The sequence below is a fragment of the Protopterus annectens genome, chromosome 5.part1, assembly GCF_019279795.1.
Source record: "Protopterus annectens isolate FY-2018-M chromosome 5.part1, PAN1.0, whole genome shotgun sequence".
Lineage (NCBI taxonomy): Eukaryota > Metazoa > Chordata > Ceratodontiformes > Protopteridae > Protopterus > Protopterus annectens.
The window spans coordinates 628288841-628310855 of NC_056736.1; the positions used below are offsets into that span (position 1 = coordinate 628288841).

The 22015-nt window shown below is 41.5% G+C and overlaps 1 protein-coding gene across 1 annotated transcript in view; it reads right to left on the reverse strand.

Annotated features, from left to right (window-relative positions):
• Positions 1-1771: 1771 nt before the first annotated feature.
• Positions 1772-22015, reverse strand: part of LOC122803571 (arachidonate 5-lipoxygenase activating protein) — a 268434-nt gene continuing 248190 nt past the window's right edge. Inside the window, exons 4-5 of the mRNA XM_044073244.1 lie at positions 8591-8672; positions 1772-2345 (exon numbers count right to left, since the gene is read on the reverse strand). Coding sequence (XP_043929179.1) covers positions 2183-2345; positions 8591-8672 — 245 coding nt within the window. The 3' untranslated portion in view covers positions 1772-2182. The remainder of the gene's footprint in view (positions 2346-8590; positions 8673-22015) is intronic.

Consider the following 22015-nt stretch of genomic DNA (forward strand, 5'->3'; position numbering starts at 1 on the left):
GCATTATACAATGCCATTATTTAAGAAAAGTAATTATTTTTTTCTTAAATAATGTCATTGGATAATAGCAATAACCCACTTCTGGGTGTGGGTAATGCTGGATATACCCACGGTTGGCTTTGTTTGGCCACTCGGGCTTCGCCCTCATGACCAAACCACACTAACTGTGGGTAAATCCAGCATTACTCACACCCAGGCAATGGTTATTGCTATACTATATGACAGTCTTCAAATAAACATTTTTTGTAGCTCTCATGTTTTTCTAGTTATTTTATTTCTAATCATTCTGTTTTCCTTCCATTTAGGTATGACCCACTAACTTGTTCTCAAGTTTCACCAGCCAGCAATAAATGTGCATCTTGTTGATTGATGCGAAACAGGTGAAGGTTGCAGCTTTTTGACTGTACTTCTGACTTAGTATTTAAGATGTGAAGATTTACCAGCCCATTTACAAAATACAGCTGCCAATTCCACTTCAGCAGCTTTTAGTCTTTAGAGAGCATTACAAAACATTTGTTTTTACATCCTTATGGATGTAAAACCCTAAGGGGACGGTGTAGACAACTTGCAGAGACACAGGGCTAGATTCCAAAAGACTTGCTGTCAGTGTAAGTCTTCCCTGATTTTGAAAGACTTCCTGTCAGTGTAAGTGACTTACTTCAGTCTCAGGTCTATTAACAGGCTTACACCAGGGACCAGTTTCCAAAATACCTACTCTCTGCCTACAAGTCTTTTGGAATTGGGTTCATCACCTGGAGTTCGGCATCCATACAGGGAAACAAGAATTGGTATAAAGGAGAATGGGGTTGACATAATGGCTAAGGTGTTTATCTCACAGACACGAAGTTCAAGGTTTAATTCTTACCTTTGAAAAAGAAATTGGATAGGCTTAAAATGGCCCACAAGAGCAGCTAGCCTAGTACTTGTCTATAAACTTACAAGGAAAACTATAAAACTACTACAACTATCTTGATAATGTACTGAAAATTGCATCATAAAGAACATTGTTATCTAGCAAACGTTTGGAGTTTGACACTGTAGTTACTCTCTTGACTGCTAGTACTACATCAACATATATACTTCAGTCTAATTAGCTAAATTTAGCAATTTAACATGCATAATAACGTTTTAGTATGAAGTCACCTTATACGTATTACACCACACTAATGTGTTTTGTACGTACCTCCGTCTGTATGTGTATGTGAACTTTTCATAATGGTATTTTATTGTTGTGTTGTGTGTGCATGTGCGCGCGCGTGTTGTGTGTATGTGTTGTGTGTGCGTGCACATGTGTGTGTGTGTGTGTGTGTGTGTGTGTGTGTGTGTGTGTGTGTGTGTGTCTCATACCACTCAACCTCTTAGTGCAAGAAATCTGGACAAAGCCAAAAATAATGGGAGGACAAAGGCCCAAAAGTAAGGACAAATTTTAAATATTGGTCTTATAAACTTCCTAAAATTTAAAGTTGCTAGAAAAACAGGTTTTTGCATTAGCATGCATTTTCTGAAGGATAGGAGTTCTATAACTTAAATAACTGTCATTTAATGACTTTAGTCCTCAATGATTTTCCAGAAAACAGCAATTTTTATGAGAAACGGACAAATAATCTACAAATTCTGGACAGCTGAGAAGTATCCAGGTGCCATGAAAAATTCTGCCTGCTGCATTACAGTCAGGTATCCTTGTCAGTTGTATGACTGATAAGATCACACAATTTGAAACAAATAAAACAGTAAAAAAGTATTTTATAATGTGAAAAAATAGGCTGCTAAATTAGTTTAGAGCAATTATGTTTATTTGTAACTACTGATAAGTATTTTTCAACAAAATATGTTCCAATTACCCATTATTTTACAAAGCATTAAGCTTTAAATTACAACACTAGCAAAGGAAGGCATGGCATAAGCACACCAGCTATACAAAGCACATATCATTATCATTTAACATTTAAATTGGATTCTTTCTTAGTTTATGTAAAATCCTTGCATATGATGTTAAGACACTGAAATATTCCTGATAGTATCATACATATAGAACAAAAAAGTTAAAACTGTGAACATTTTATTTCTGATTTTGGTTTATCTTCAGATATTCTTTCCAGAAATCATTTACTTTTGTCGTTGGCTGCATTCTCTGGCTATTGCAGTCTGGGTGGATGTATAGAATAATGATTTTTTAAAAGAATTATGGGATCAAAAGAAGAGCAGAACTAGCCTTGGTCACTGTTTGAATATGAACAAGAAAATCAGTACCAAAAAGAACTATGGCAAAATAGTTGATGACACCAGCAGCATACATGATGAACAGAAATGCAATGATACGTTTCCCAAAGATGTATCCAGGTGTGCTGCAAAAAATAAAAACATTATGAGACTATTAGAAATAAACGGTTTTAAAAGCTATTGAACTGTAAAATGCCATTTTTTTTCAAATGTTCTATTATCAGTACAGTACAGTTTACTATAAAATAAAAGGATTAAAAAAGAGCCATTTGTCATTTGGTAAAAGAACAGTTTGGGTCAGCTGGCACAAGTGGTTATATGGATATTAGTTGTGCATTTTTAATTATATATAAGTTTGATGGAGTAGGACCATGTCAGGACCTTAGTCTTATTACAGACCATAGTAAGATACAGAGTAAATTATAGTGAGTAGTAAAGAAATGGTACAAAGTTAACATAGAAATTCATTTTGATGCATTAAATCACCAGACTTTCTTGGGTAGTGCCCTGTAAACAAATTACAGCGATGCATATATTAATTGAAATATAATGTGTTTAGTGGCAAATGCAGGGTAGACATCTGCTGTACTGTGTGATCTTGGTTGCATTTCCATCTTGCTTCATTTTCTGATGGCTAGAGTAGCCTTTAATATCCAGGTAACATATTCCAGAGTTTAGGGTTAAAAACAGAGAATGCTTTGGTTCTGTTTCTGGAGAATGCTGCATTCATTTATGTCTTACAGACTATACAAGACTATGTAATTTGATTTGAGCAGTCAGCAGACTCTTGCAGTTCAGAAAAGATAACTAGAATGTTTTGCTAAGTTTTCCATAAAGATTGCATTAACAGACTATTCAAGGAGAATGTTTCATGCAGACAAGGCTCAAGATACGGCAACTCTGTGGTCAGAGTAATTCAGTTAAATCTCAAGCTGTGTAACAACCATGACGTCACAAGGCTGTAATCACAAAAGATCCATGACAGTAATTTCTGGCATGCACCACTTTATTATGTAGTAGACATTTCAGAAAAATTTGGTACTTATGTATTATTGCAACCAGATATTGAAGGAGGCATAATTGTGAGTGTTGTCAGGAAACAAGAGTAAGTAATACTGAAAAGGGGCATCCTAACTAGTATTGTATCACACTGATTAGGTATCAGGAACAGGAATAACAGCTCAGGATACATTTCAGTGGTGATGGTGCATTTAGGCAGTTATTCTTCTGCCGTTGGTTGCTTGTATCACTGTAAAATGCTATTAGTGGAAAGGGAAGTTCCTCACACTCCCCAGTTTTTACCTCTCCTATCCCTCATAAAATGATTTTCCCTAAATCCCAGATCTTTGCAATCAGTCATTTAAATCAATGAACATTGCAGTCAGTGAGCAATGCCATGCGTTACCATTTCATACAATTTGAAGTCTGCGGGTACTGATCTCACAGCATGGTCACTGGGTATTGCTTCGCATACCTGTTAATTTGCTAGCAGAAGAAATTGGGCCAAAGTGTAAAATAATGGTGGGTCAAAGGCCCTCAAAATAGGGACAGATTTTAAACACTGCTGTTTAAACTTTGGTAGAAACTGCAGAACTGTCAAGAGCTATCGCTACTAACATATTATCGAGTTGTTTGAAATCTGATTGCTATAATAAGTAAGTACCAAAAATTGCTGTGTGGATATTCTGCTCAGAGGCTTAACACTGATTGGTTTCTGCACACATGTTTACACAGACTGTACACTGCATGGTGTTGTGCACACATGTTTACACAGACTGTATAATGGACTCTATAGGGGGACTACAATTCAGACACTCTGCATGGTGCTGTGCACATGTTTACACAAACTGTATAATGCACTGTATAGGGGACTGCAATTCAGGCACACTGCATGGTGCTGTGCAGGGGGCAGAAGATGCACAGCTCAGATGCAAGGAGATATGCAGACTGATCTCATCAATTTTGGTATCAAAAATCTCATTAAGCCAGATCCTCAACAGTTCAGCATCATCAAAGGGAGATTTTGCTTATTAAATCGAGTGGTTCCAAAGAAGATTTCTTCAAAGAGGGTCACACAGACTGTTAACAGTGGTCATGCTGTTCATGCAGGGGATCTTGGTCTAGCCAAAGCATTTGACACCATTCTACATGTTGGCTTTGTAAGCAAGCCAAATTCTTTAAATACAGATCCTTTTTTGCCAAGATAGAGGGCAAACTGTCTAAAAAACAGAACCCACATAGTTTGCGTGGCAGGTGCCTCATCTGAAAGTATGAAGGTAACAAACAGAGTCTCCTTGACTCTGTACTGGTATCCCTCCTATTCAGTTTTTACCTTTCTGATCTCTAAAATGAGAACCAGTACCTCTGGTTAACTTAATGCTATGTGTTACTGTCAAGACTCCCTCTGATACCTGTACCTTTCAGAAAGAACTTATCTAGTAATGCCTGGTATACTGAAAATGGGCTCAAAATTAAATGTGAAAAAGTATAGTATTGCTTCCTTTCTTAAACAAATTCTACCCTCGACAAATAGCATAAACAACACTTCACTACCAAATGACGATGCAGTCAGTGACTTTGGCTGATAGTTCCCACTCCTTTGATCAACAAGTGGCAACTATTGTCAGAAATACTTCTGCTTAACATTCAAGATCTAAAGTTATAATTGTTCCTTTATACTGTTAAGACCATTTATAGAGTATAGTACCCTTTTTGGGCTGTTCCTCAATCAACCTGTCAAACAACTAGAGAAGCCCCAGTGGTTCTTAAGAAGATTTTATGCTTAAAACTCGGAGCAACCAAGACAGGCTAGAAGAGCTATCCCTTTATTCAGTATCTTATAGAATCCTGAGAAGCAACCTGTGCCTCACCTAATGCACCATTAGAGACCCTGTTGTCCTTGATTTTCTGTTTCTCGACCAGTCTAATAGTTTAGCAAACATCAGCTCCAGAGACCCAAGTCTTCACCAGAAGATAAATAGAACATGATAGAGACAGAGATCCATTACTTCGCACCTCCACTGTCGCTGGAATAAGCTGCTTCTGCATCCTTCACACAGAACCTAGTTGATTGGATGGGTACCCCCATATTTACCCTGAGATTAAGTGGCCTAGTCCTCCTTGAGAAAGGGGATATAGCCTGGGGAGATATTGGCAAGGTGTTCATGGTTACAGGACTAAATTTCTTTGAAACTTGTATGAATCTTGTGAAAAACTCCAGTTGAAACAGGTCACATTCGGATAATTCAGCAGGGCTCAGTTACATAGTTCCATGCCCACCAGCTAAATGAAAAGCAATGGTGTTCACAGCTGAACAGTTTAATGCAAACAAGAAAAGCACAGTAACCTACTGAAAAACAGTGTCTGCTAACATCAGTTTAAACATCCAGAAAAGCAGTACTGGTACATTCTCTCACAAGATAATTATCCCAGGAAGTTCTAAATGCCCCAAGCACTTGACAAGTTATGTGTGTCCAAATGTAGAAAAAAGCAGTAAAAGTGATAACATAAAATATTCACTTCTCTTGATGTAGCAGGGACTGTCAGAGGTCAATTCTGGTTGAAACAAGTCATATAATTCAGCTTGACTCTGTTGTGCATCTCAAAGTAACGAGCCAAATGGAAAGCAGTGGAGTGCACAGCCAAGCAATTTAATGTATTTAAGAAAAGCACAGTAACCAATCTAAGAATTAAAGTTTAAAACAATGCCAGCAGCAGTTTAAATGCCCAGACCAGCAGTGATGTTACATTCTTTCTCAAAATAACTACCCCAGCTAAATTCTAAAGTCCCCCAATACTTGGTTGAAAACATTTTAACTATTTTTTGCATATTATCTCTCTATAGCTGTAAGCAGCAATTGCTAAAAAAATGAACTGAACTATAGGTTGGAGCAATAAGTACTAAGACTTGGAGTCTAAAACCTTTTCATGCTATTTAACCTCAATACATAAAATAAGCCACATTAACTGTTGCTTGTGTGAGCTCCCAGGAACATATCCACCTTAATGTATTGTTAAAGGATGGGCACCTTATAAAGCCTTTAACTGTGTCTATTTTGATTTATCTAGTGTGTTTGTTTAATACATACTAATTTATGAATTAATAACAGCTACTCCTAGAGAAAGAGTTAATCTCTGGGCTCAATTTGGTCTTCCTTCTTTTTGTCCACTGCAGATCTCTGTGGATGTAAGAGGGAGAAATTGTGTCCTTTCTTCTGGTTTGCAATCCTTCATCACACCGATCCTCAATTATTGCTATGCTTCGTGAGTTGAATTTCAGCTTAATACATGTAAACCTCCTGGTGAACATTATAGCTTCCTGTTCATCTTGGCTCAACCTCCTGCACTCCATCTAGCACAAAAGGACTTTAGAAAATGGGCAAAATGATGTGAAGCACCCATGTATGTTGCTCACCACTCGGCAAGTGCCTGAAATTTCCATAAAATTACCTATGTGTGTCACTTCACTTATTCAACATGAATCTTTATTAACACTGTGTGTATGATTTTAACTGCCATTTATAACTAAGCTTAGAAATGAATGCAACTATGTTTATTGACTGAATTTCAATATTTTAATTTTGTTTTGTTTTTGTAGCTTCATCATTGCTGAAAATGACCAGCCTGGTCAATAAATATAGACAGGCAAACAGCTAGCTAGGTAGTTAGAAAGACAGATAGATAGACAGAAAGATAGCTAGATAGATAGATAGATAGATAGATAGATAGATAGATAGATAGATAGATAGATAGATAGATAGATAGATAGAAATATAGCTATATAGATAGACAGAAAGATAGCTATACAGATAGATAGATAGATAGATAGATAGATAGATAGATAGATAGATAGATAGATAGACAGGCCGACAGATAAACAAATCTGCACTTAGGATCAGTGTGATACAGTCTACTTACCTGCAATAAATGACAGAACAGATTAGAATCCATACTTTTTATTCATAGTGCAAACCTTAATACACAAGTTCTGTGACAAGTCTTCTTACATGCATTAAGGTAATTTCCTTTCTTGTATAAGGAAAATGTTTAGAACTATCCTCTTACTATTTGCTTTTGCTTTGCAGCCCTCAGCAGTTACTTAGGACAGCCAAACTCCTCCACAGAGAGTATACAACCACCATGTTTTCTTTCCAATGCAGTAGCTGCATGTCACTTGTTTTAAACCTGCTTCACAGTTTATCAATACTTATTCAGTTTACTGAGGCTTTCAGCGCGGTACAATCTTTTAAATATGTGACATATCTGGAAATGTGTTTATTTAATTTTGGTTTCTTTCTACTGCAAACATCAGAATCCTTTTGTCTGAACTCCAGATGCTGCATGGATTCTCCATTCATCAGAGTGATACCCTAATGTAACCCTTCATCATGTGCATCCCTCCTCTTTACATGGGATAAATCCTAGCAGCTGCTAGGATGTGTAATCCACAAACACTTGACCCACAGCATCCTGTCATACCATGACCCACAGCATCCTGTTATACTGTGTCCCACAGCATCCTGTCATACTGTGTCTTCTCTACTTTTCTTTTTTTTGTACTTTAACAACTCTTGGGATAGTGAACTCTTTCATGTGTGCAGTAGCAGAATTTGCCTCTTTGTCGCTGTAGTTGGCTTTGCTTATCATCTTATCTCCCCAGGACAAAATACAGCTCTGGTCTGTTCTGCATCTTACTCTGGTAGCCATCAGCTACTCAAGACTTTTTGCCACCCTGCTTCCCAGGTCACTAATAGATTCCAGCCTGCCTAATTTTTTCACTATCTGGAGGAATATCTGAAGGCTACGAGTCTTAACAGTATACAAAAGAAAGATCTAAAGGGCTCGGCATCTGAAGCTGTCAGCTACATGGCACTCTTTCATGCTTCTTGTTCATGTATCAAATAGAAATGTCTATGACCTACGTGCTGACGTTAAAAGACTGAGTTGGTAAGGTTGTGTGGTCAGTGTGATGAATGGTGCAGCATCCACCTACTGCCTCCAGAGACTGTACTCTACTACAACCTTACTTTTATAGTAGACAATAGACTCTATTATGTTCATGTAATTATATTATTATTAATACAGAGTGAGAAAATTATACCAATAAAAATATACAAAGAGAAAACAGCATTTTCTACAGCAGCATGTTGTAATCTATAAATGGAAAACTGTAAGGTAAACAGAAAAATAAAACGTCAAGAATTCAAGGCCTGTTTTTTGTAAAAGTCATCCATAATAAAGATACTAGGAGAAAAAAATAAAATACTGAAAAGAAGCCATTGTCTTTTCATATGCAAATTGATTCTTTGGTAAAACCACTTTAATTCTGTTACAGAAATAGCTCAACCAAGCAAGAAAATATAAAATATACCTTTGTGTGCTTTCACCTAGGTAACCCACAAAGTACTTCTGTCTCACCAGCAGATACATCAAACCAGCAAATGCTGCAGGAGCTAAAATTAAAAAATAATATGTCATTCCTTCTGTTATAAAGGATTAACTAAACTAACATTGCACATTCTAGTGTACATTAGCACATTTATTCAGTACTAGGTGAAAATGAACATTCCACAGTAAAACTGCTGCTCCAAAACAACTAATTAAGTAAACACATAAAATAATAAATATTATGAAAATCTTTAAAATTAGCCAATATATGCCAACAAAGTACAGATGTAGAAGGTGATGAGGTCAATACTTACCCATAAAAAAGTATGTGATAAAACGGAGTTTCACAGAATTTCATTAATGTCAACAATAAACAATACCCTGACTCTGCTTAGAAGTCATTATAAGCAAAAGACTACAAGATGCTAAAAAAAAAAAAAAAAGAAGTTATGTCTTACCATAACGTTCCATCTGTGTTGTTCATCTTCCTTTCATTCATCATTGATGGGTTCGGTTCCGAGCCCTTGGAACCGAGTCGGCCTTTTTACCATGCTTGTGCCAGCCAAAAAACTCTCAAGCTAAGTCTCTACCTAGAATGCCCTTCTCCCTGTTACCTCAGATCGAGTTTGCTAAAGAAAAGGAAGTAAAGCCGAGGCCACCTCTGCACAACTACCCTAAGGCACCACTTAGACCCAAAGCATCCCCCAGTAGCCTTTGTAGGGGGAATGAGGGTGGGGAGTGATGAATGAAAGAAGATGAACAACACAGATGGAACATTATGGTAAGACGTAACTTCTTTTTCTGATGTTGTTAATCTTCTTTCCATTCATCACTGATGGGACAGAATCCCAAGCTACCTAGAGGTCCATGGGCGGCCCTTATGGAAGAACATTCCTGAGTACCACTGAGCCGAAGGCAGCTCTCCCTCTGGAGACCAAGTCCAATTTGTAATGACTGATAAAGGTATGAGGCTTAGCCCAAGTAGCTGCTGCACAGATGTCATCCATGGAAGCCCTGGAATGGAAAGCTACCGATGTTGCCATAGATCTAGTGGAGTGAGCTTTAACTTTTGGCATAGGTTCATTATTGAGGGAATAGATGAAACGTATGCAGTCCCTTAGCCATTTTGATAATGTAACCTTGGAAACAGCCTCTCCCATTCTGGGCCCAAAAAAGGAGATGAAAAGCTGTTCAGATTTACGGATAGGTTTGGTCCTGTCTAGATAAAATCTCAATTCTCAATGTACGTCTAAAGAGTGAAGGCAGTACTCTCCCAACACTGGTAAGTCAATGGTCTGGTTTATAGAGAATTCAGAAACAACTATGGGGAGAAAAGATGGATTCGTCCAAAGTGATAATCTGTCTTTATGAAAGACCAGCTAGGGCCTCTTGATACACAATGCCTGCAGCTCCAAGACTCTTCTGGCAGATGTGATGGCTGCCAAGAACAAGGATTTCCAAGTCAAAAACTTTAGGTCACACTTCGCAGCAGGTTCAAAAGGTTTGAGTTAAAGACTGAAGGACTAGAGTGAGGTTCCATGGTTCCATAGGCTGTCTCACAACAGGCCTGATATGAGAAGTCCCCTTGAGGAAAGCCTTGCAAATATGTAGACAGATAAGAGGGGTGCCATCTATACCATTGTGGAAATTGGAAATTGCTACTAGATGTACTCGTATGGTAGCGGCAGAGGCGCCATTATCAAAAAACTTAGCCAAGTATTGAAGAGCTGCAGTAACTGAAGCTGAATACGGGTCTAGCATGTTATCCTTGGACCAGATGGAGAATCTTTTCCATTTATCCTAGTATAGTCTTCTGGTGGATGGTTTATGATGTCTTGAACAGGCGAGGAGAGATTAGCTTGCCTGGCTACATGTGGAAGTGGAGAAACTAAGCTGTCAGCTTGAGACTGGACAGATTTGGGTGACTCAACCTTTGGGGGTGAGTAATCAGATCTGGTGGAGGGTCCAGAATCCATGGTGGGTATACTAGGTGAGGCCAAAGGAAGGGGAACCAAACTTGTCGAGGCCAGAATGGGGTTATACGGATCACCTTGCATCTCACCCGAAGAGCTTTCTTTAGAAATTGTGGAATCAGAGGGATGGGAGGATAAGCATAAAGAAATACCATGGGCCAGTCGTGGATCAGAGCGTCCCTCTGTGACTCCTCCTCTGGGGGAAGTAGGGCAAAATAGCTGCTGCACTTGGTGTTTGATGGGGAGGCAAAAAGATTGCAGCAGGGCTGGTCCTAGAGGCTGAAGATTGCTGACGCCACCTCAGGGTTGAGGGACTACTCGTGAGGCATGAGGATGCATCTGCTCAGCTTGTCCACAATCATGTTGGAGCTCCCTGGGATATGCATTGCTATTAGAAAGCGGTTGGAATCTATCACCCACTGCCAAATTCTCATGATTTCTCAACATAGGGGATAGGACTTGGTTCCTCCTTGCTTGTTGATATACCAGACCACTGACATATTGCCTGATTGAATTGCAATTGTCCCGGAAGGGAGAGCCGAATGGAAGGTCTGCAACACTAACAGGACAGCTCTCAGTTCCAGAACATTGAAATGCAGGTGGGCCTCTGAAGTGGACTATGTGCCTTGGACAGTCTTTCCCTGTAAATGCCCCCCCCACCCAATCAAGGAAGCATTTGTTGTCACAATGGCTGTGGGTTGAGGAGATTGAAATGGACATCTCCAAAGTTTTACGTCTGGCCTCATCCACCAAAGCAGGTCCTGTTTGCAGGAGTTGGTTATTTGAATCTGGTAATTGAGGGGGTGATAGTTTGAGAACCACTGACACAGAAGGAGCCATTGTAGAATCTGCATGTGTAGCTTTGCTAGAGACACTATTGGGATTGCTGCTGCCATAGAACCTACGGCCTGAAGAACTTCCCTTGCAGAAACTGTTTTTTGTGAGAGTATCACCCGGAGTTGAAGCCTCAATCGATGGAGTCTGTGAATAGGAGTGATACCACAGTGATACCAATGGTATCCAGCAGAGTTCCTAGAGCAGCAGAGGACAGAAAAAGCAACTTTCCAGATTTTAAGTATTTTTTTTTGCATTTTTTGACCATTTGTGTTATTCGACGACTGTTTCTGTCTATTTTATAGTGGTATTACCTATTATTTTTCCTGTTTTTATAAGCTTTAATTGTTGGTTGCACTTCTTAGTTTAAGTTTGCTTAAAAGTTAAACTACAGGCTAATACACTCAAGTGTACTAGCTTTTGATAGCATTTAATCGAAAAGCAAAGCATTTATTGTGTTTTCTGTTCTGTCTGTGAAAAAAATTGAAAAAAAAAAAAAACAAAAAAAATATTCTTGTTCTCCTAACTTTCCTGGCTAGTTTGTTCCAGTGATCAGATTTTGCTGATCCCTGGGCTTTGTCTTGGTTCCTGTACTTCTCCATTTTCTTTGTTTGGTCAGGGGGAAGTTTCTTTACTCACCAGTGGGAGTGGGGAGTACTGAGCTGCCTGTTTGTCCTCAGAGGAGTGGTTTAAGACAGTAACTTGTAGTTCAGTGGCCATTTTGGGTCATTTCCTGCCTTTTCCAGCCCCCTGCTAGAGCAGCATCGGGCAGCGCCAGTTTAACAAGGTTAAACTTTTTCTGGCTCCATAAAGTCTGTTCTTCATTTTTTCCCTTAGAACTGCTCTGCTAGTAACCTAAACAGTATATCCCTTGACTAAAAAGCGCAGCACTTGTTCTCAAAAAAAAAAAAAAAAAAAAAAAAAAGCTCAGCACTTGTCACTTCTATATTATACAAAGTCCCTCACTTCGAAACCCCCCCCAGGAGTACCCACTTCCTTACTAAGTCCTCTCTTATTCAGTCTCATACCTAACTTAATTTTTCTAGCATGTCGAAGGGCCAGATGCTGGCGTCCTCTCCTGCCCAGTTGGTGAATCTGGGAATATTGAGGCAATGTTACAATTGCCTCATGTACACAGACAACCCTCTCCTCCTCCCACATAACACAAATACTGGCGAGAGATGCAGCTATTTAGCCAAACTGGAGGCTGAGCTCTCTCAACTCAGGACTGGCAAGACCAGACAGGAGGAGAAGGCAACTACACACACCACAAAACCAGCCTCACATAATGCTACCACACCACTGAATCAAACACATAAACACACAAAGACATACTCGGAGGCTCTGAGTAAAAATTTACCTAAACAGCAGAGGCCTCCAAAGCAGACACCCAAACAACTGCTACCTCAAGACACCCCACAAGCAACACATAAACCACAAAATCAGTGTGCAAAGCAGTCACAGCCCTTAAGGCCAAATACAACACCAAACATACTTGTCATAGGTGACTCCATAGTCAGACACACTGTCGTCCCACTCACCAGGCTGAACAAGGAGAGGGTCACAGTAAGCTGCCTATTGGGCGCTAGAATCCGCCACATAACACAAGGACGCGGGTCACTCCACAGCAAGTACAAATATGACACAGTCATTGTCCATGCTGGTGTGAACGACCTGAGACGTACCTCCCTGGACTACATGAAAAGAGACATAGAGCAGCTCTCTGATTATGTAGCCCAGGCAGGTATGACCCTGACCCTGAGCAGTATCCTTCCTTCACCAAGAATGATGCCACAATATAGAGACAAGATGATCAGCTTTAACAATTGGCTTAATGTCTGGTGTCATTCAAAGGGGATCCAGTGTCTGTCTGCCTGGGATGACATGCTTGACAAGCCACGCTGCTTCAAGGGACGGCTTGCACCTGTCACCCTGGGATTCCGGATATTGGCTAAGGCTCTTGCCAGCCCCATAGTGCCTTTTTTAGGCAAGGCTCAAATTCTAAACCTACCACCCTAGAAAACAAAAATGGGAAGAAACTGAGGGTAATACTGCTCAATGCCAGAAGTCTAAATCTCAAAATGCACGCACTCGAGACCCTTCTCAGTATGGAGAACATCGATGTCTGTGCTGTAACTGAAACCTGGTTCAAGGCTCCTGAGAGTACCCCGGCACTATTAGGTTTTACCTCATATCATGCGTTCCGGCCCTAAACCCAGACCACACCACAAAAGGAGGGGGTGTATCCATATTCATAAAGGATACCCACACCTCCAGGTTGGTGGCAACGCACGAAGCTTCGGAAACCATCCAGGTGCAACTAACCATAGGCAAAACTGCTCTACAAATTGTAGCATGCTACAGGCCACCCTCTCAAACTCAGGAACCCCACACAGCCTTCCTGAAGACACTGGAGGGTATAAATGTATCTCCAAACACCATCATATTGGGTGACTTCAACTACCCGAATATAGACTGGGAACATTACTCAAGCCCTAACTTTCTAGCCCAACGGTTCCTGGAGTTCATAAATTCAAATGCCATGGAACAGCTAGTCACTGTTCCCATGAGAGGAGAAAATATACTAGATCTCATTATCACAAACATGGGGAAAAATGCTCCACACCAGAAGTATATCCCTCATTGGTGAGATCTGATCATAAACTAATCTCACTGGAAATCCACATCCCGCCCCCACCCCAAACAAAAAAGACCACAGAGAAGAACTTCTCTAAAGCAAACTTTACACTACTCAAGACTGGTGTGGTATCCTTCAAGGCCCCCGAGCCAGTGGAAACCACAACCCAAGCTGCGGAAGCCCTTACAAATGCCTTCTATGAACACCTCCACGACTGCATGGATCAGGCAATCCCAAATAAAACCAAGACTCTTTCCACAAAGGGCAAACGTCCAATCTGGTGGACCCCAGCCATTAACAAACTTTACAATAAGAGGAGAAAGCTATTACATGATAGAACAAAATCCATAAAAGGGAAGTCACCCCTGATCATTATTAGTAAAAAAATAGGAGCACTCATAAAATCAACTAAGGCCAATTTTGAGAGAAAAATTGCCATGGATTCAAAGGACAATCATAAGGCCTTTTTCAGCTATGTTAGGAACCTGGGTGGAAACTCCCAGATATGCTCAGAATTAGTCCAAAATGATACAAAAATCACTGAACCCACAGACATTGCCAACATACTGGCAGACAGGTTCAGTGCAAACTTCACCCCTCTCCCCTAAAGGAGAGATAACTATCCCAGCGGAGTGTAGCCTCCCAGACATCTCAAATGTGCAGGTGAAAGCTGCTCTCTCTAAAGCTAAAAACACAGCATCAATGGGACCGGATGGTGTCCCCGGCTGTGTGCTACACGAGCTAAATGAGGAATTAAACCCGCACATAAGGCAGCTGTTTAATCTCAGCCTTACCACAGGATACGTGCCCAAGGAGTGGCGTACGGCAACTGTGGTCCCACTCCACAAAGGCGGTGCCTCTACAGACCCTGGTAATTACCGCCCCATAAGCTTAACAAGTCTAGTCTGCAAAGCTATGGAGAGGATCATAAACAAAGATATAGGGGACTTGCAGGCATTGGACCCGACCCAGTTTGGGTTCGTCAAGGGCAGATCATGCCTTTTGAACTTGGTCGACTTCTTCGAAACAGTCACCAAGGCCATTGATGAGGGAAAGGCAGTCCATACAGCCTACCTTGACCTTGCAAAGGCTTTCGACACAATACCCCACTCGGGTATTGTAGAAAAACTTACCAGCTTAAATGTAAACCCATATGTCACAAGATGGGTTGCAAACTGGCTTAAGGACAGAACCCACAGGGTTAGAGTTGCTGGCGCTATGTCAGACTCCAAGCCGGTCACAAGTGGTGTCCCACAGGGCTCGGTCCTTGGCCCCTATTGTTCGGCATCTACTTCTCAGAAGTACAGGCCAACATGGGAGGACTTTGGCTGACAAAGTTTGCAGACGACTGCAAACTGGGCGCCATAGTGGAAAGTGCATCGGACACGGATATCCTTCAGAAGGGACTCACGGAAACAGATAGCTGGTGCCAGAGCCATGGCCTGAAGTTAAACGCCAAAAATGTATAGTCATACCCTTCAGGAAAAACAAGGTAACCCCAAGCTACCATATAGGTGGCAATCCACTAAGCACAGAAGAGGTTATCAGGGACCTGGGGACCCAGGTTGACAGTGGCCTTTCTTTTGACACTCACGTTGCTAAAGTGGTTAGAAAGACCTTCTACATTGCCCACCTGATCATGAAGGGATTCACATCCAGATCTAGTGAGGTCATTGTTCCCCTGTACTCTTCACTTATCAGACCAATGATCGAGTACAATGCCCCATTCGGGATGTATCTCACCCGACATCTGCAGCAATTGGAGAGACCCCAGAAGTTCCTCACCAAAAGGATAAAGGGACTCCAAAATCTGTCATATGCTGCCAGATTAAAGAAACCCCAGCTCTATTCAGTCGCATACCGTCTGCTCAGAGGTGACATGTGCCTGACATACAAGGCCATGTCCAACCCGGAATTAATGGACATGCTCCACCTCAAAAAATCCAAATCCACCAAAACCACTAGAGCAAGTGACTTAAACCTTAGCACGGATATAAATAGGACGTGCTGGAGGGATAGATTTATCACTCAGAGACTCCCTATGCTGTGGAATAAAATCCCGGTCCATGTGAGGCAGAGCACCTCGCTGGCTCTGTTCAAGAGAAATCTTGACCTGTGGATGGGAGATCATAGGTTTACCCTGGGAATCATCTCTGTGTCACTGCTGGACAGAGGCAAAACAAACTAATGGGCACAGTATTTTTTCATATAAGGGGTGGCGTAAGCCACAAAACTTTGGGCTAGGCTTATAAATGCCTTAGGGCAGATAGCCTAGTATAAACCTATGAACCTATGAACCAGACAGGACTGATTATTGAGCACTGCTTCAATGAACTCTGTTTGTTGTGTAGGGACAAGGTTTGATTTCTCCCAATGTATTGTTATTCCCAACAATTTTGCCAGAGAGAGAGAGAGAGAGAGAGAGAGAGAGTGTATAATACAGTGCTGTTACCAGAAGATGTTCGGTGGGGGCGGTAAGGAGCCAATCGTCCAGATATGAAAACACCTGGAATCCTTTTAGTCTCAAGTGAGCTGTTACCACTGCCGTGCATTTCGTGAACACTGTAGGGGCTGTAGAGAGACCGAATGGCAGGGCACAGACTTGATAATGACTGGCTCCTAGCCAGAAGCGAAGCAGACTCCTGGAACGTTTGCCCATCTTGATGTGGTAATACGCATCCCGGACATCTATAGAGCACATCCAATCACCTTCTCTTAAAAAGGGGAGAATGGACTAAACCATGACCATCCGGAATTTGGTTTTGGTGACAGACTTGTTTAAGCTGCTGAGATCCAAAATGGGTCTCCAGTCCACTGTCTTTTTTGGCACCAAAAAGAATCTCGAGTAAAATCTGGATCCACACTAGTCTGGTGAGACTGGTTGGATGACTCTTTTTTGAGACAGCTTTATAATGTCTGAAGCTGCTTCTTCCCTTTGACTGGGTGGAATGTCGGGAAGTTTTCTTGGGAAATTTGGCTGAAAAGAAAGGGGAATGGTGTAACCTCTGGTGATAATGCTCTGCACCCAACAATCAGTGGTGATGGATTGCCAGGCAGCTTGGTGCAGAGAGAAACAACCTCCAACTGCTTCCAGAGGTAAGTAATCAGTGGTAATAAGGCTGTCCAGAGAAGGAATCCCTGGAGCCCTGATTATGAGGACCCCCTCTGCCTCTATAGGGGTGTCTTCTGGAATTGTTACCCCCTCTGCCTCTGGGAGTATCATCACCATGTGCGGCATGGAAGGCACCCTGAGATTTCTTATGCCACATCTTTCCACTACTCTGATTCCTGGAGAAGGTACGTTGAGGGTTGGAAAACCATAGGCCTATGGCAGACAGGGTCTTCCCATCTTGTTCACACCTGGCTAGCATGTCCCTCACTTTGGAGCTAAAAAGGGATGAACCTTTGATGGGAGCATTCAGAAAGGAAGACTTGAAGGGGTCTGTGGGGTCACAAATGCACATCCAGGCATGATGCCTCATAACAATGCCTGAACCCACTGCTCTAGCCACCCCTTCGATTGCATGTGACAGCAACCTTATGGACAAGTTGTATATTGATTCCTTGGTTGCAAGCTGTGAGGCCACTTTGTCCCTGCCCCCGTCAGACAACTGCCCTGCGAGTGTCCCAGAGAGTTTGGAGATCAAGTCCCTCTGGACCCTCGTAAAATGTGCCAAATAATTCATGGTCTGTATGCAAAGGTCTCTGATGCAAAAACATGCTTCCCAAATCTGTCCACCGCCCGGGACTCCCTGTTGGGTGGGTGGACAGCTGGGCTTTCCTCAGCCAAGTCCTTTTTCATGGCCGCCACCACCACCATAGCATCAACTGGTAACCCTTTGTACCAATGCGGGTTCTCCTCGGGAGGGGAAAGAATTTTGTCTGGTCTGCAAGGGTTCACCTCAATGGAATCAGGGTTCTTCCAAGCGCACTGCATGACAAGCTCATCAGCAAGCGGGGTCACCCAAGAGATAGAAGGCCAGCTATGAAAAGCCTGCAGGAACATGGACTCCTCAGATGAAGGGTTGGAGGGCTTCCGGTCACCTCTCTGCTTTAACATTTCCAGGATGTCTCCAAAGGAGACATCATCAGGAGGTGACTATGGAGACCCTTCACCATCATTGTAATCCATGTCTTCTGTTAAGGACTCCTTGGGTGAGTTCATGTGCTTCCTCTTGCATGTCTTTTTTCAAGGGGGCTCCTCAGTGGGGGTCTATGAGGAGGACTCAGAAGAGTGTGTACCCTGAACATGGATGTCCTATGGCTTCTCTGCCTGGTGTCCCGAGGGGGTGGTCTATGACAGCTGAAGCTCAGGATATGAAAACCAGGGATATGACATTGAAGGAGTGGTACCAGAAGTAAGAGCCCTCTCCCTTGCGTGGAAGGCAGGCCCACCCAAAGAGGGATGGGAGCATGGAACCGAGAAAGACAACCTTGGGACTGGGATCACACCCAGCTCCGACAAAGCCGCCCCCACGGATGGAGCCTCAAGCAGGATTGGCACGGACATGGCTATTGGCACCGTGGATGGAACAGAGGAGAGAGGTGGCTCTGTACTTCAGGCCAACACGCCCGACCCCCAATTACCAGATTGAGGAAGGACCGGTTCAGCTGGAACCGAAGACCAAAGGGACAAACTCGGAGCCAGAGTGAGCTGCAACATAGGCATTGAGGTGATGGGTTCCAAGAAGGATGTCAGAGCAGAAGGCTTCGGAACTGAGATGGTTGAAGGAGGAGTGTAAGATGGAGTCCATGGATAAGGTAAACCAAGTCCTGCAGGTGGATGCATCTTAGAAAGTGAGGGAATCCCCCTGACTAACAACAGCTGGTCTACAAGACGCACCACATCGTGTTCAGAAAGGCTGCTGGTGGATCTAGTGGATACTCTCGATGGGGAGTCAGGATATTTGATGAAGGAGCTATACACTTGGCCCAGAAATGGATCTACGGAGGGGAAGTATCAGGTCAGTGGTGCAAGGTCTGCCAGCACCAAAGTCTCTAGTTTCAAGATCAGAAGAAAAGGGGTCAAATCCAGTGAGGTCGGTATAATGCTCGGAGCTGAAGTGGCACTCGGAGCTGAAACGGTCAGTTCCAAAATGGAAACTAATGGCGTAGTCAAAGGTGTGCTCTGAGCTGAAGTGGCCACAGGTGCTGAAGTCGAAATAGGCATAGTAAGGTCTATGATCAGTGCCAGAGGCAGGACCGGTTCTGAAACGGGCGCCAGTATCAAATGTTTTGAGATGGTCAGAGCCGAAGAAGACAAGCCAAGGAGGCTGATTTATGCTCCGAAGAAAACTGTGGAACCTTTGATTTCCCAGGCTTGATCTGAGCACCCAATGGTGCAGAAGGAACAGAGTGAGATCTCTTTTTGTCCTTAGAAGGAGAGTTTGAGACCACCATTGCAGAAATGTCTTCTGAGAAGGGTGACTTGAGTAACCCTTTCAGAATGAGTTTATTTTTGCATTTATCAAGAGTGCATTGACTGAAACTCTGGCAAATGTCACATGGAGGCTGAACCAAAGGCTGGGACACTCCCAAACAGTATACACAGTCATCATGAGAATCAATGTTAGGTAACTTGCCCTTACATGAAGTACAATGCTTAAAACCTGAAGTACCCTTCTTATCCAACATTGAGAAAAAACACCACAGGCCAACTGTATAATCCAACTATAATCAAAATCAACTCCATTCAAAAAAGTCACAAATATAACAATATACTGGTATGATAGAGAAAAGAAGGGAAACACCTGAATAAAAAAAGTCAGCTAATAGGTTAAACAATACCAACTATGGTATTGAAGAAATACCACAAGGGTAAGGGAGGAAAGGCCATACCAACAATGGTACTTGAAAGTGTACCAGCAGTAACTACAGGTAGAGAGGAAAAAACAAGGTCAGACAGAAGAAAAGACACTAGAAAAACTAATTGCTTAATAAAAAATAAAGATATCCAAAATTTTTTACACACATATCAAAAAAGTTTCACTTAGCTGAGAGGTTGGCTGAAATGTGGCTTTACAGCTATGTGGCAAACAAGATCCGGGATAAAGGGGAGAAAGGCATTCTGGGTAGAGGCTTAGCTTGAGAGTTTTTTTGGCTGGTGCAAGCTTGGTAAAAAGGCCGACTCGGTTCTGAGGGCTCGGAATCCAAAGAAGATTAACAACATCAGATGAGATGTTTTGCTGCAGTTCTTACTTACAGAGTATTTAGGATCCGATTACTACACATGATTACTATTACTTCTGTGAATAACTTTGTAGTACATGGAATGCCATGATTGTGCTCCAAAATCAGAAAGATAAATCTGTTGCATCCTTCTGTAGAGTGAGACCTGACCATAACAGCACTTTTAAAGGCTAGCGCTGTTCCTATCAGGTATAAGGGAAGAGATATTCCTATACTCTCAATGGTCCCTGAATGCCTTTCCTCCTATGGTCATGTAAGTTAAGATGTCAGCTTGTAAGTAACTTACTTAAATTAGAGCTGATTTTTTTCCTTACTTGCTATCTATGTGAAGGTACTCGCTAAGTGCTTTAAAACACTTTGGCTTTTTTTTTTTGGTAACAGGTAGTATATGGAGTAGATAAAACTTCATGAATTACAAAGTTATGATCAAGTCACATCAATCATAACCTGTTATTATGTATTCCTGACAGGAATATCAAGATTCACCTCTCCAGGTGAATTTCTTGGCATTGATGTCTTGAACACATAATAACGTGTTATGATCAGAGACCTAATCAATACCCTATATGTTATAAATTACTTTTGATTATTTTCCAAAATCTTTCCTTTGCAGCTTTAATTGTTTAAAATGTTAAAATATGCACTTTAATTTTTTTTATACATACAAGTTTTTAAAAGGAAAAACAAATAGACTTTCAATCCATCCATCCACAACCCCTTTTTCCCATTTTTACACATGGGGTCAAGGTGTCACTTTAACAGTGACAATCATCTAAAGCCAAGGTTTAAACCACAGGGTGGCTAGCCGTGCCGTAGTAGTTCTTCCACACCACGCACTCGTGCGTGCGCACAAACACATGTACAGACACACACACACACACACACACACACACATACACACATACACACACACACACACACACACACACACTCTCTCTCTCTCTCTCTCTCTCTCTCACACACATCTATGGCCAGTTTCAATGAGTTTAGTGAGCAGTCCTGTTTTATTGTTAGGGGTTGGAGTGGCAGGTTTTTTACATTGATGGGAATAGAGAGAATAGCCTGCAGAGTTATTAGGTTTTGATACATGTAGAAGATCTTTGTTATAAAAGCACAAGCTTCTGGGCAGATTTAAAATGTTTCCCATAATTCAGAGTGAAGAATTCTATGCACGTCTTCCTGTTTGTTTCTTTCTGTTACTTGAATTTACATGCATACATACCACAGTTCATTTAACTATTTATTGTAATCAGCTAGTATTATTACTGTATTGTACTAAGTACAATAAATACACAAAGATAACTGTTTCATTTAATACTCTTTACTATCACATTTTTCTTTTCAGATCTACAAGCATGTAACACAGATGCTGGCAGCTCACTATGGCAAATACCCAAAGCTTGTTTATGCACAGTTACATACCAAAAGGTCTGGTATTTTTCTCAAAGTCTGATGTAAAACAGTCCTTTCTTTGTATAACAGTTTTTTCTTTGTTCCCTAGTCCTTGGTTCTTTGTAGTTTGATGATCCATGGAAACTCAAGCTTGCATTATCTGAAACGTGGTGTTCCAGCACTATCTGATGTTCCAGCTTTATCTTGCTTGATGTTACATCTCTTTACTTCGTTGAGGTCCTTCCAGCTGCCATCTGCGCAGTTATTTTTACAGACTTTGTTTCTCAATAACATACTCCTTTACATGGATGCCAATATCTAACTAAGCTATGCCAGCACACTTACTACTACTTATTTTTCAGCATTTTATACTATTTCTAAA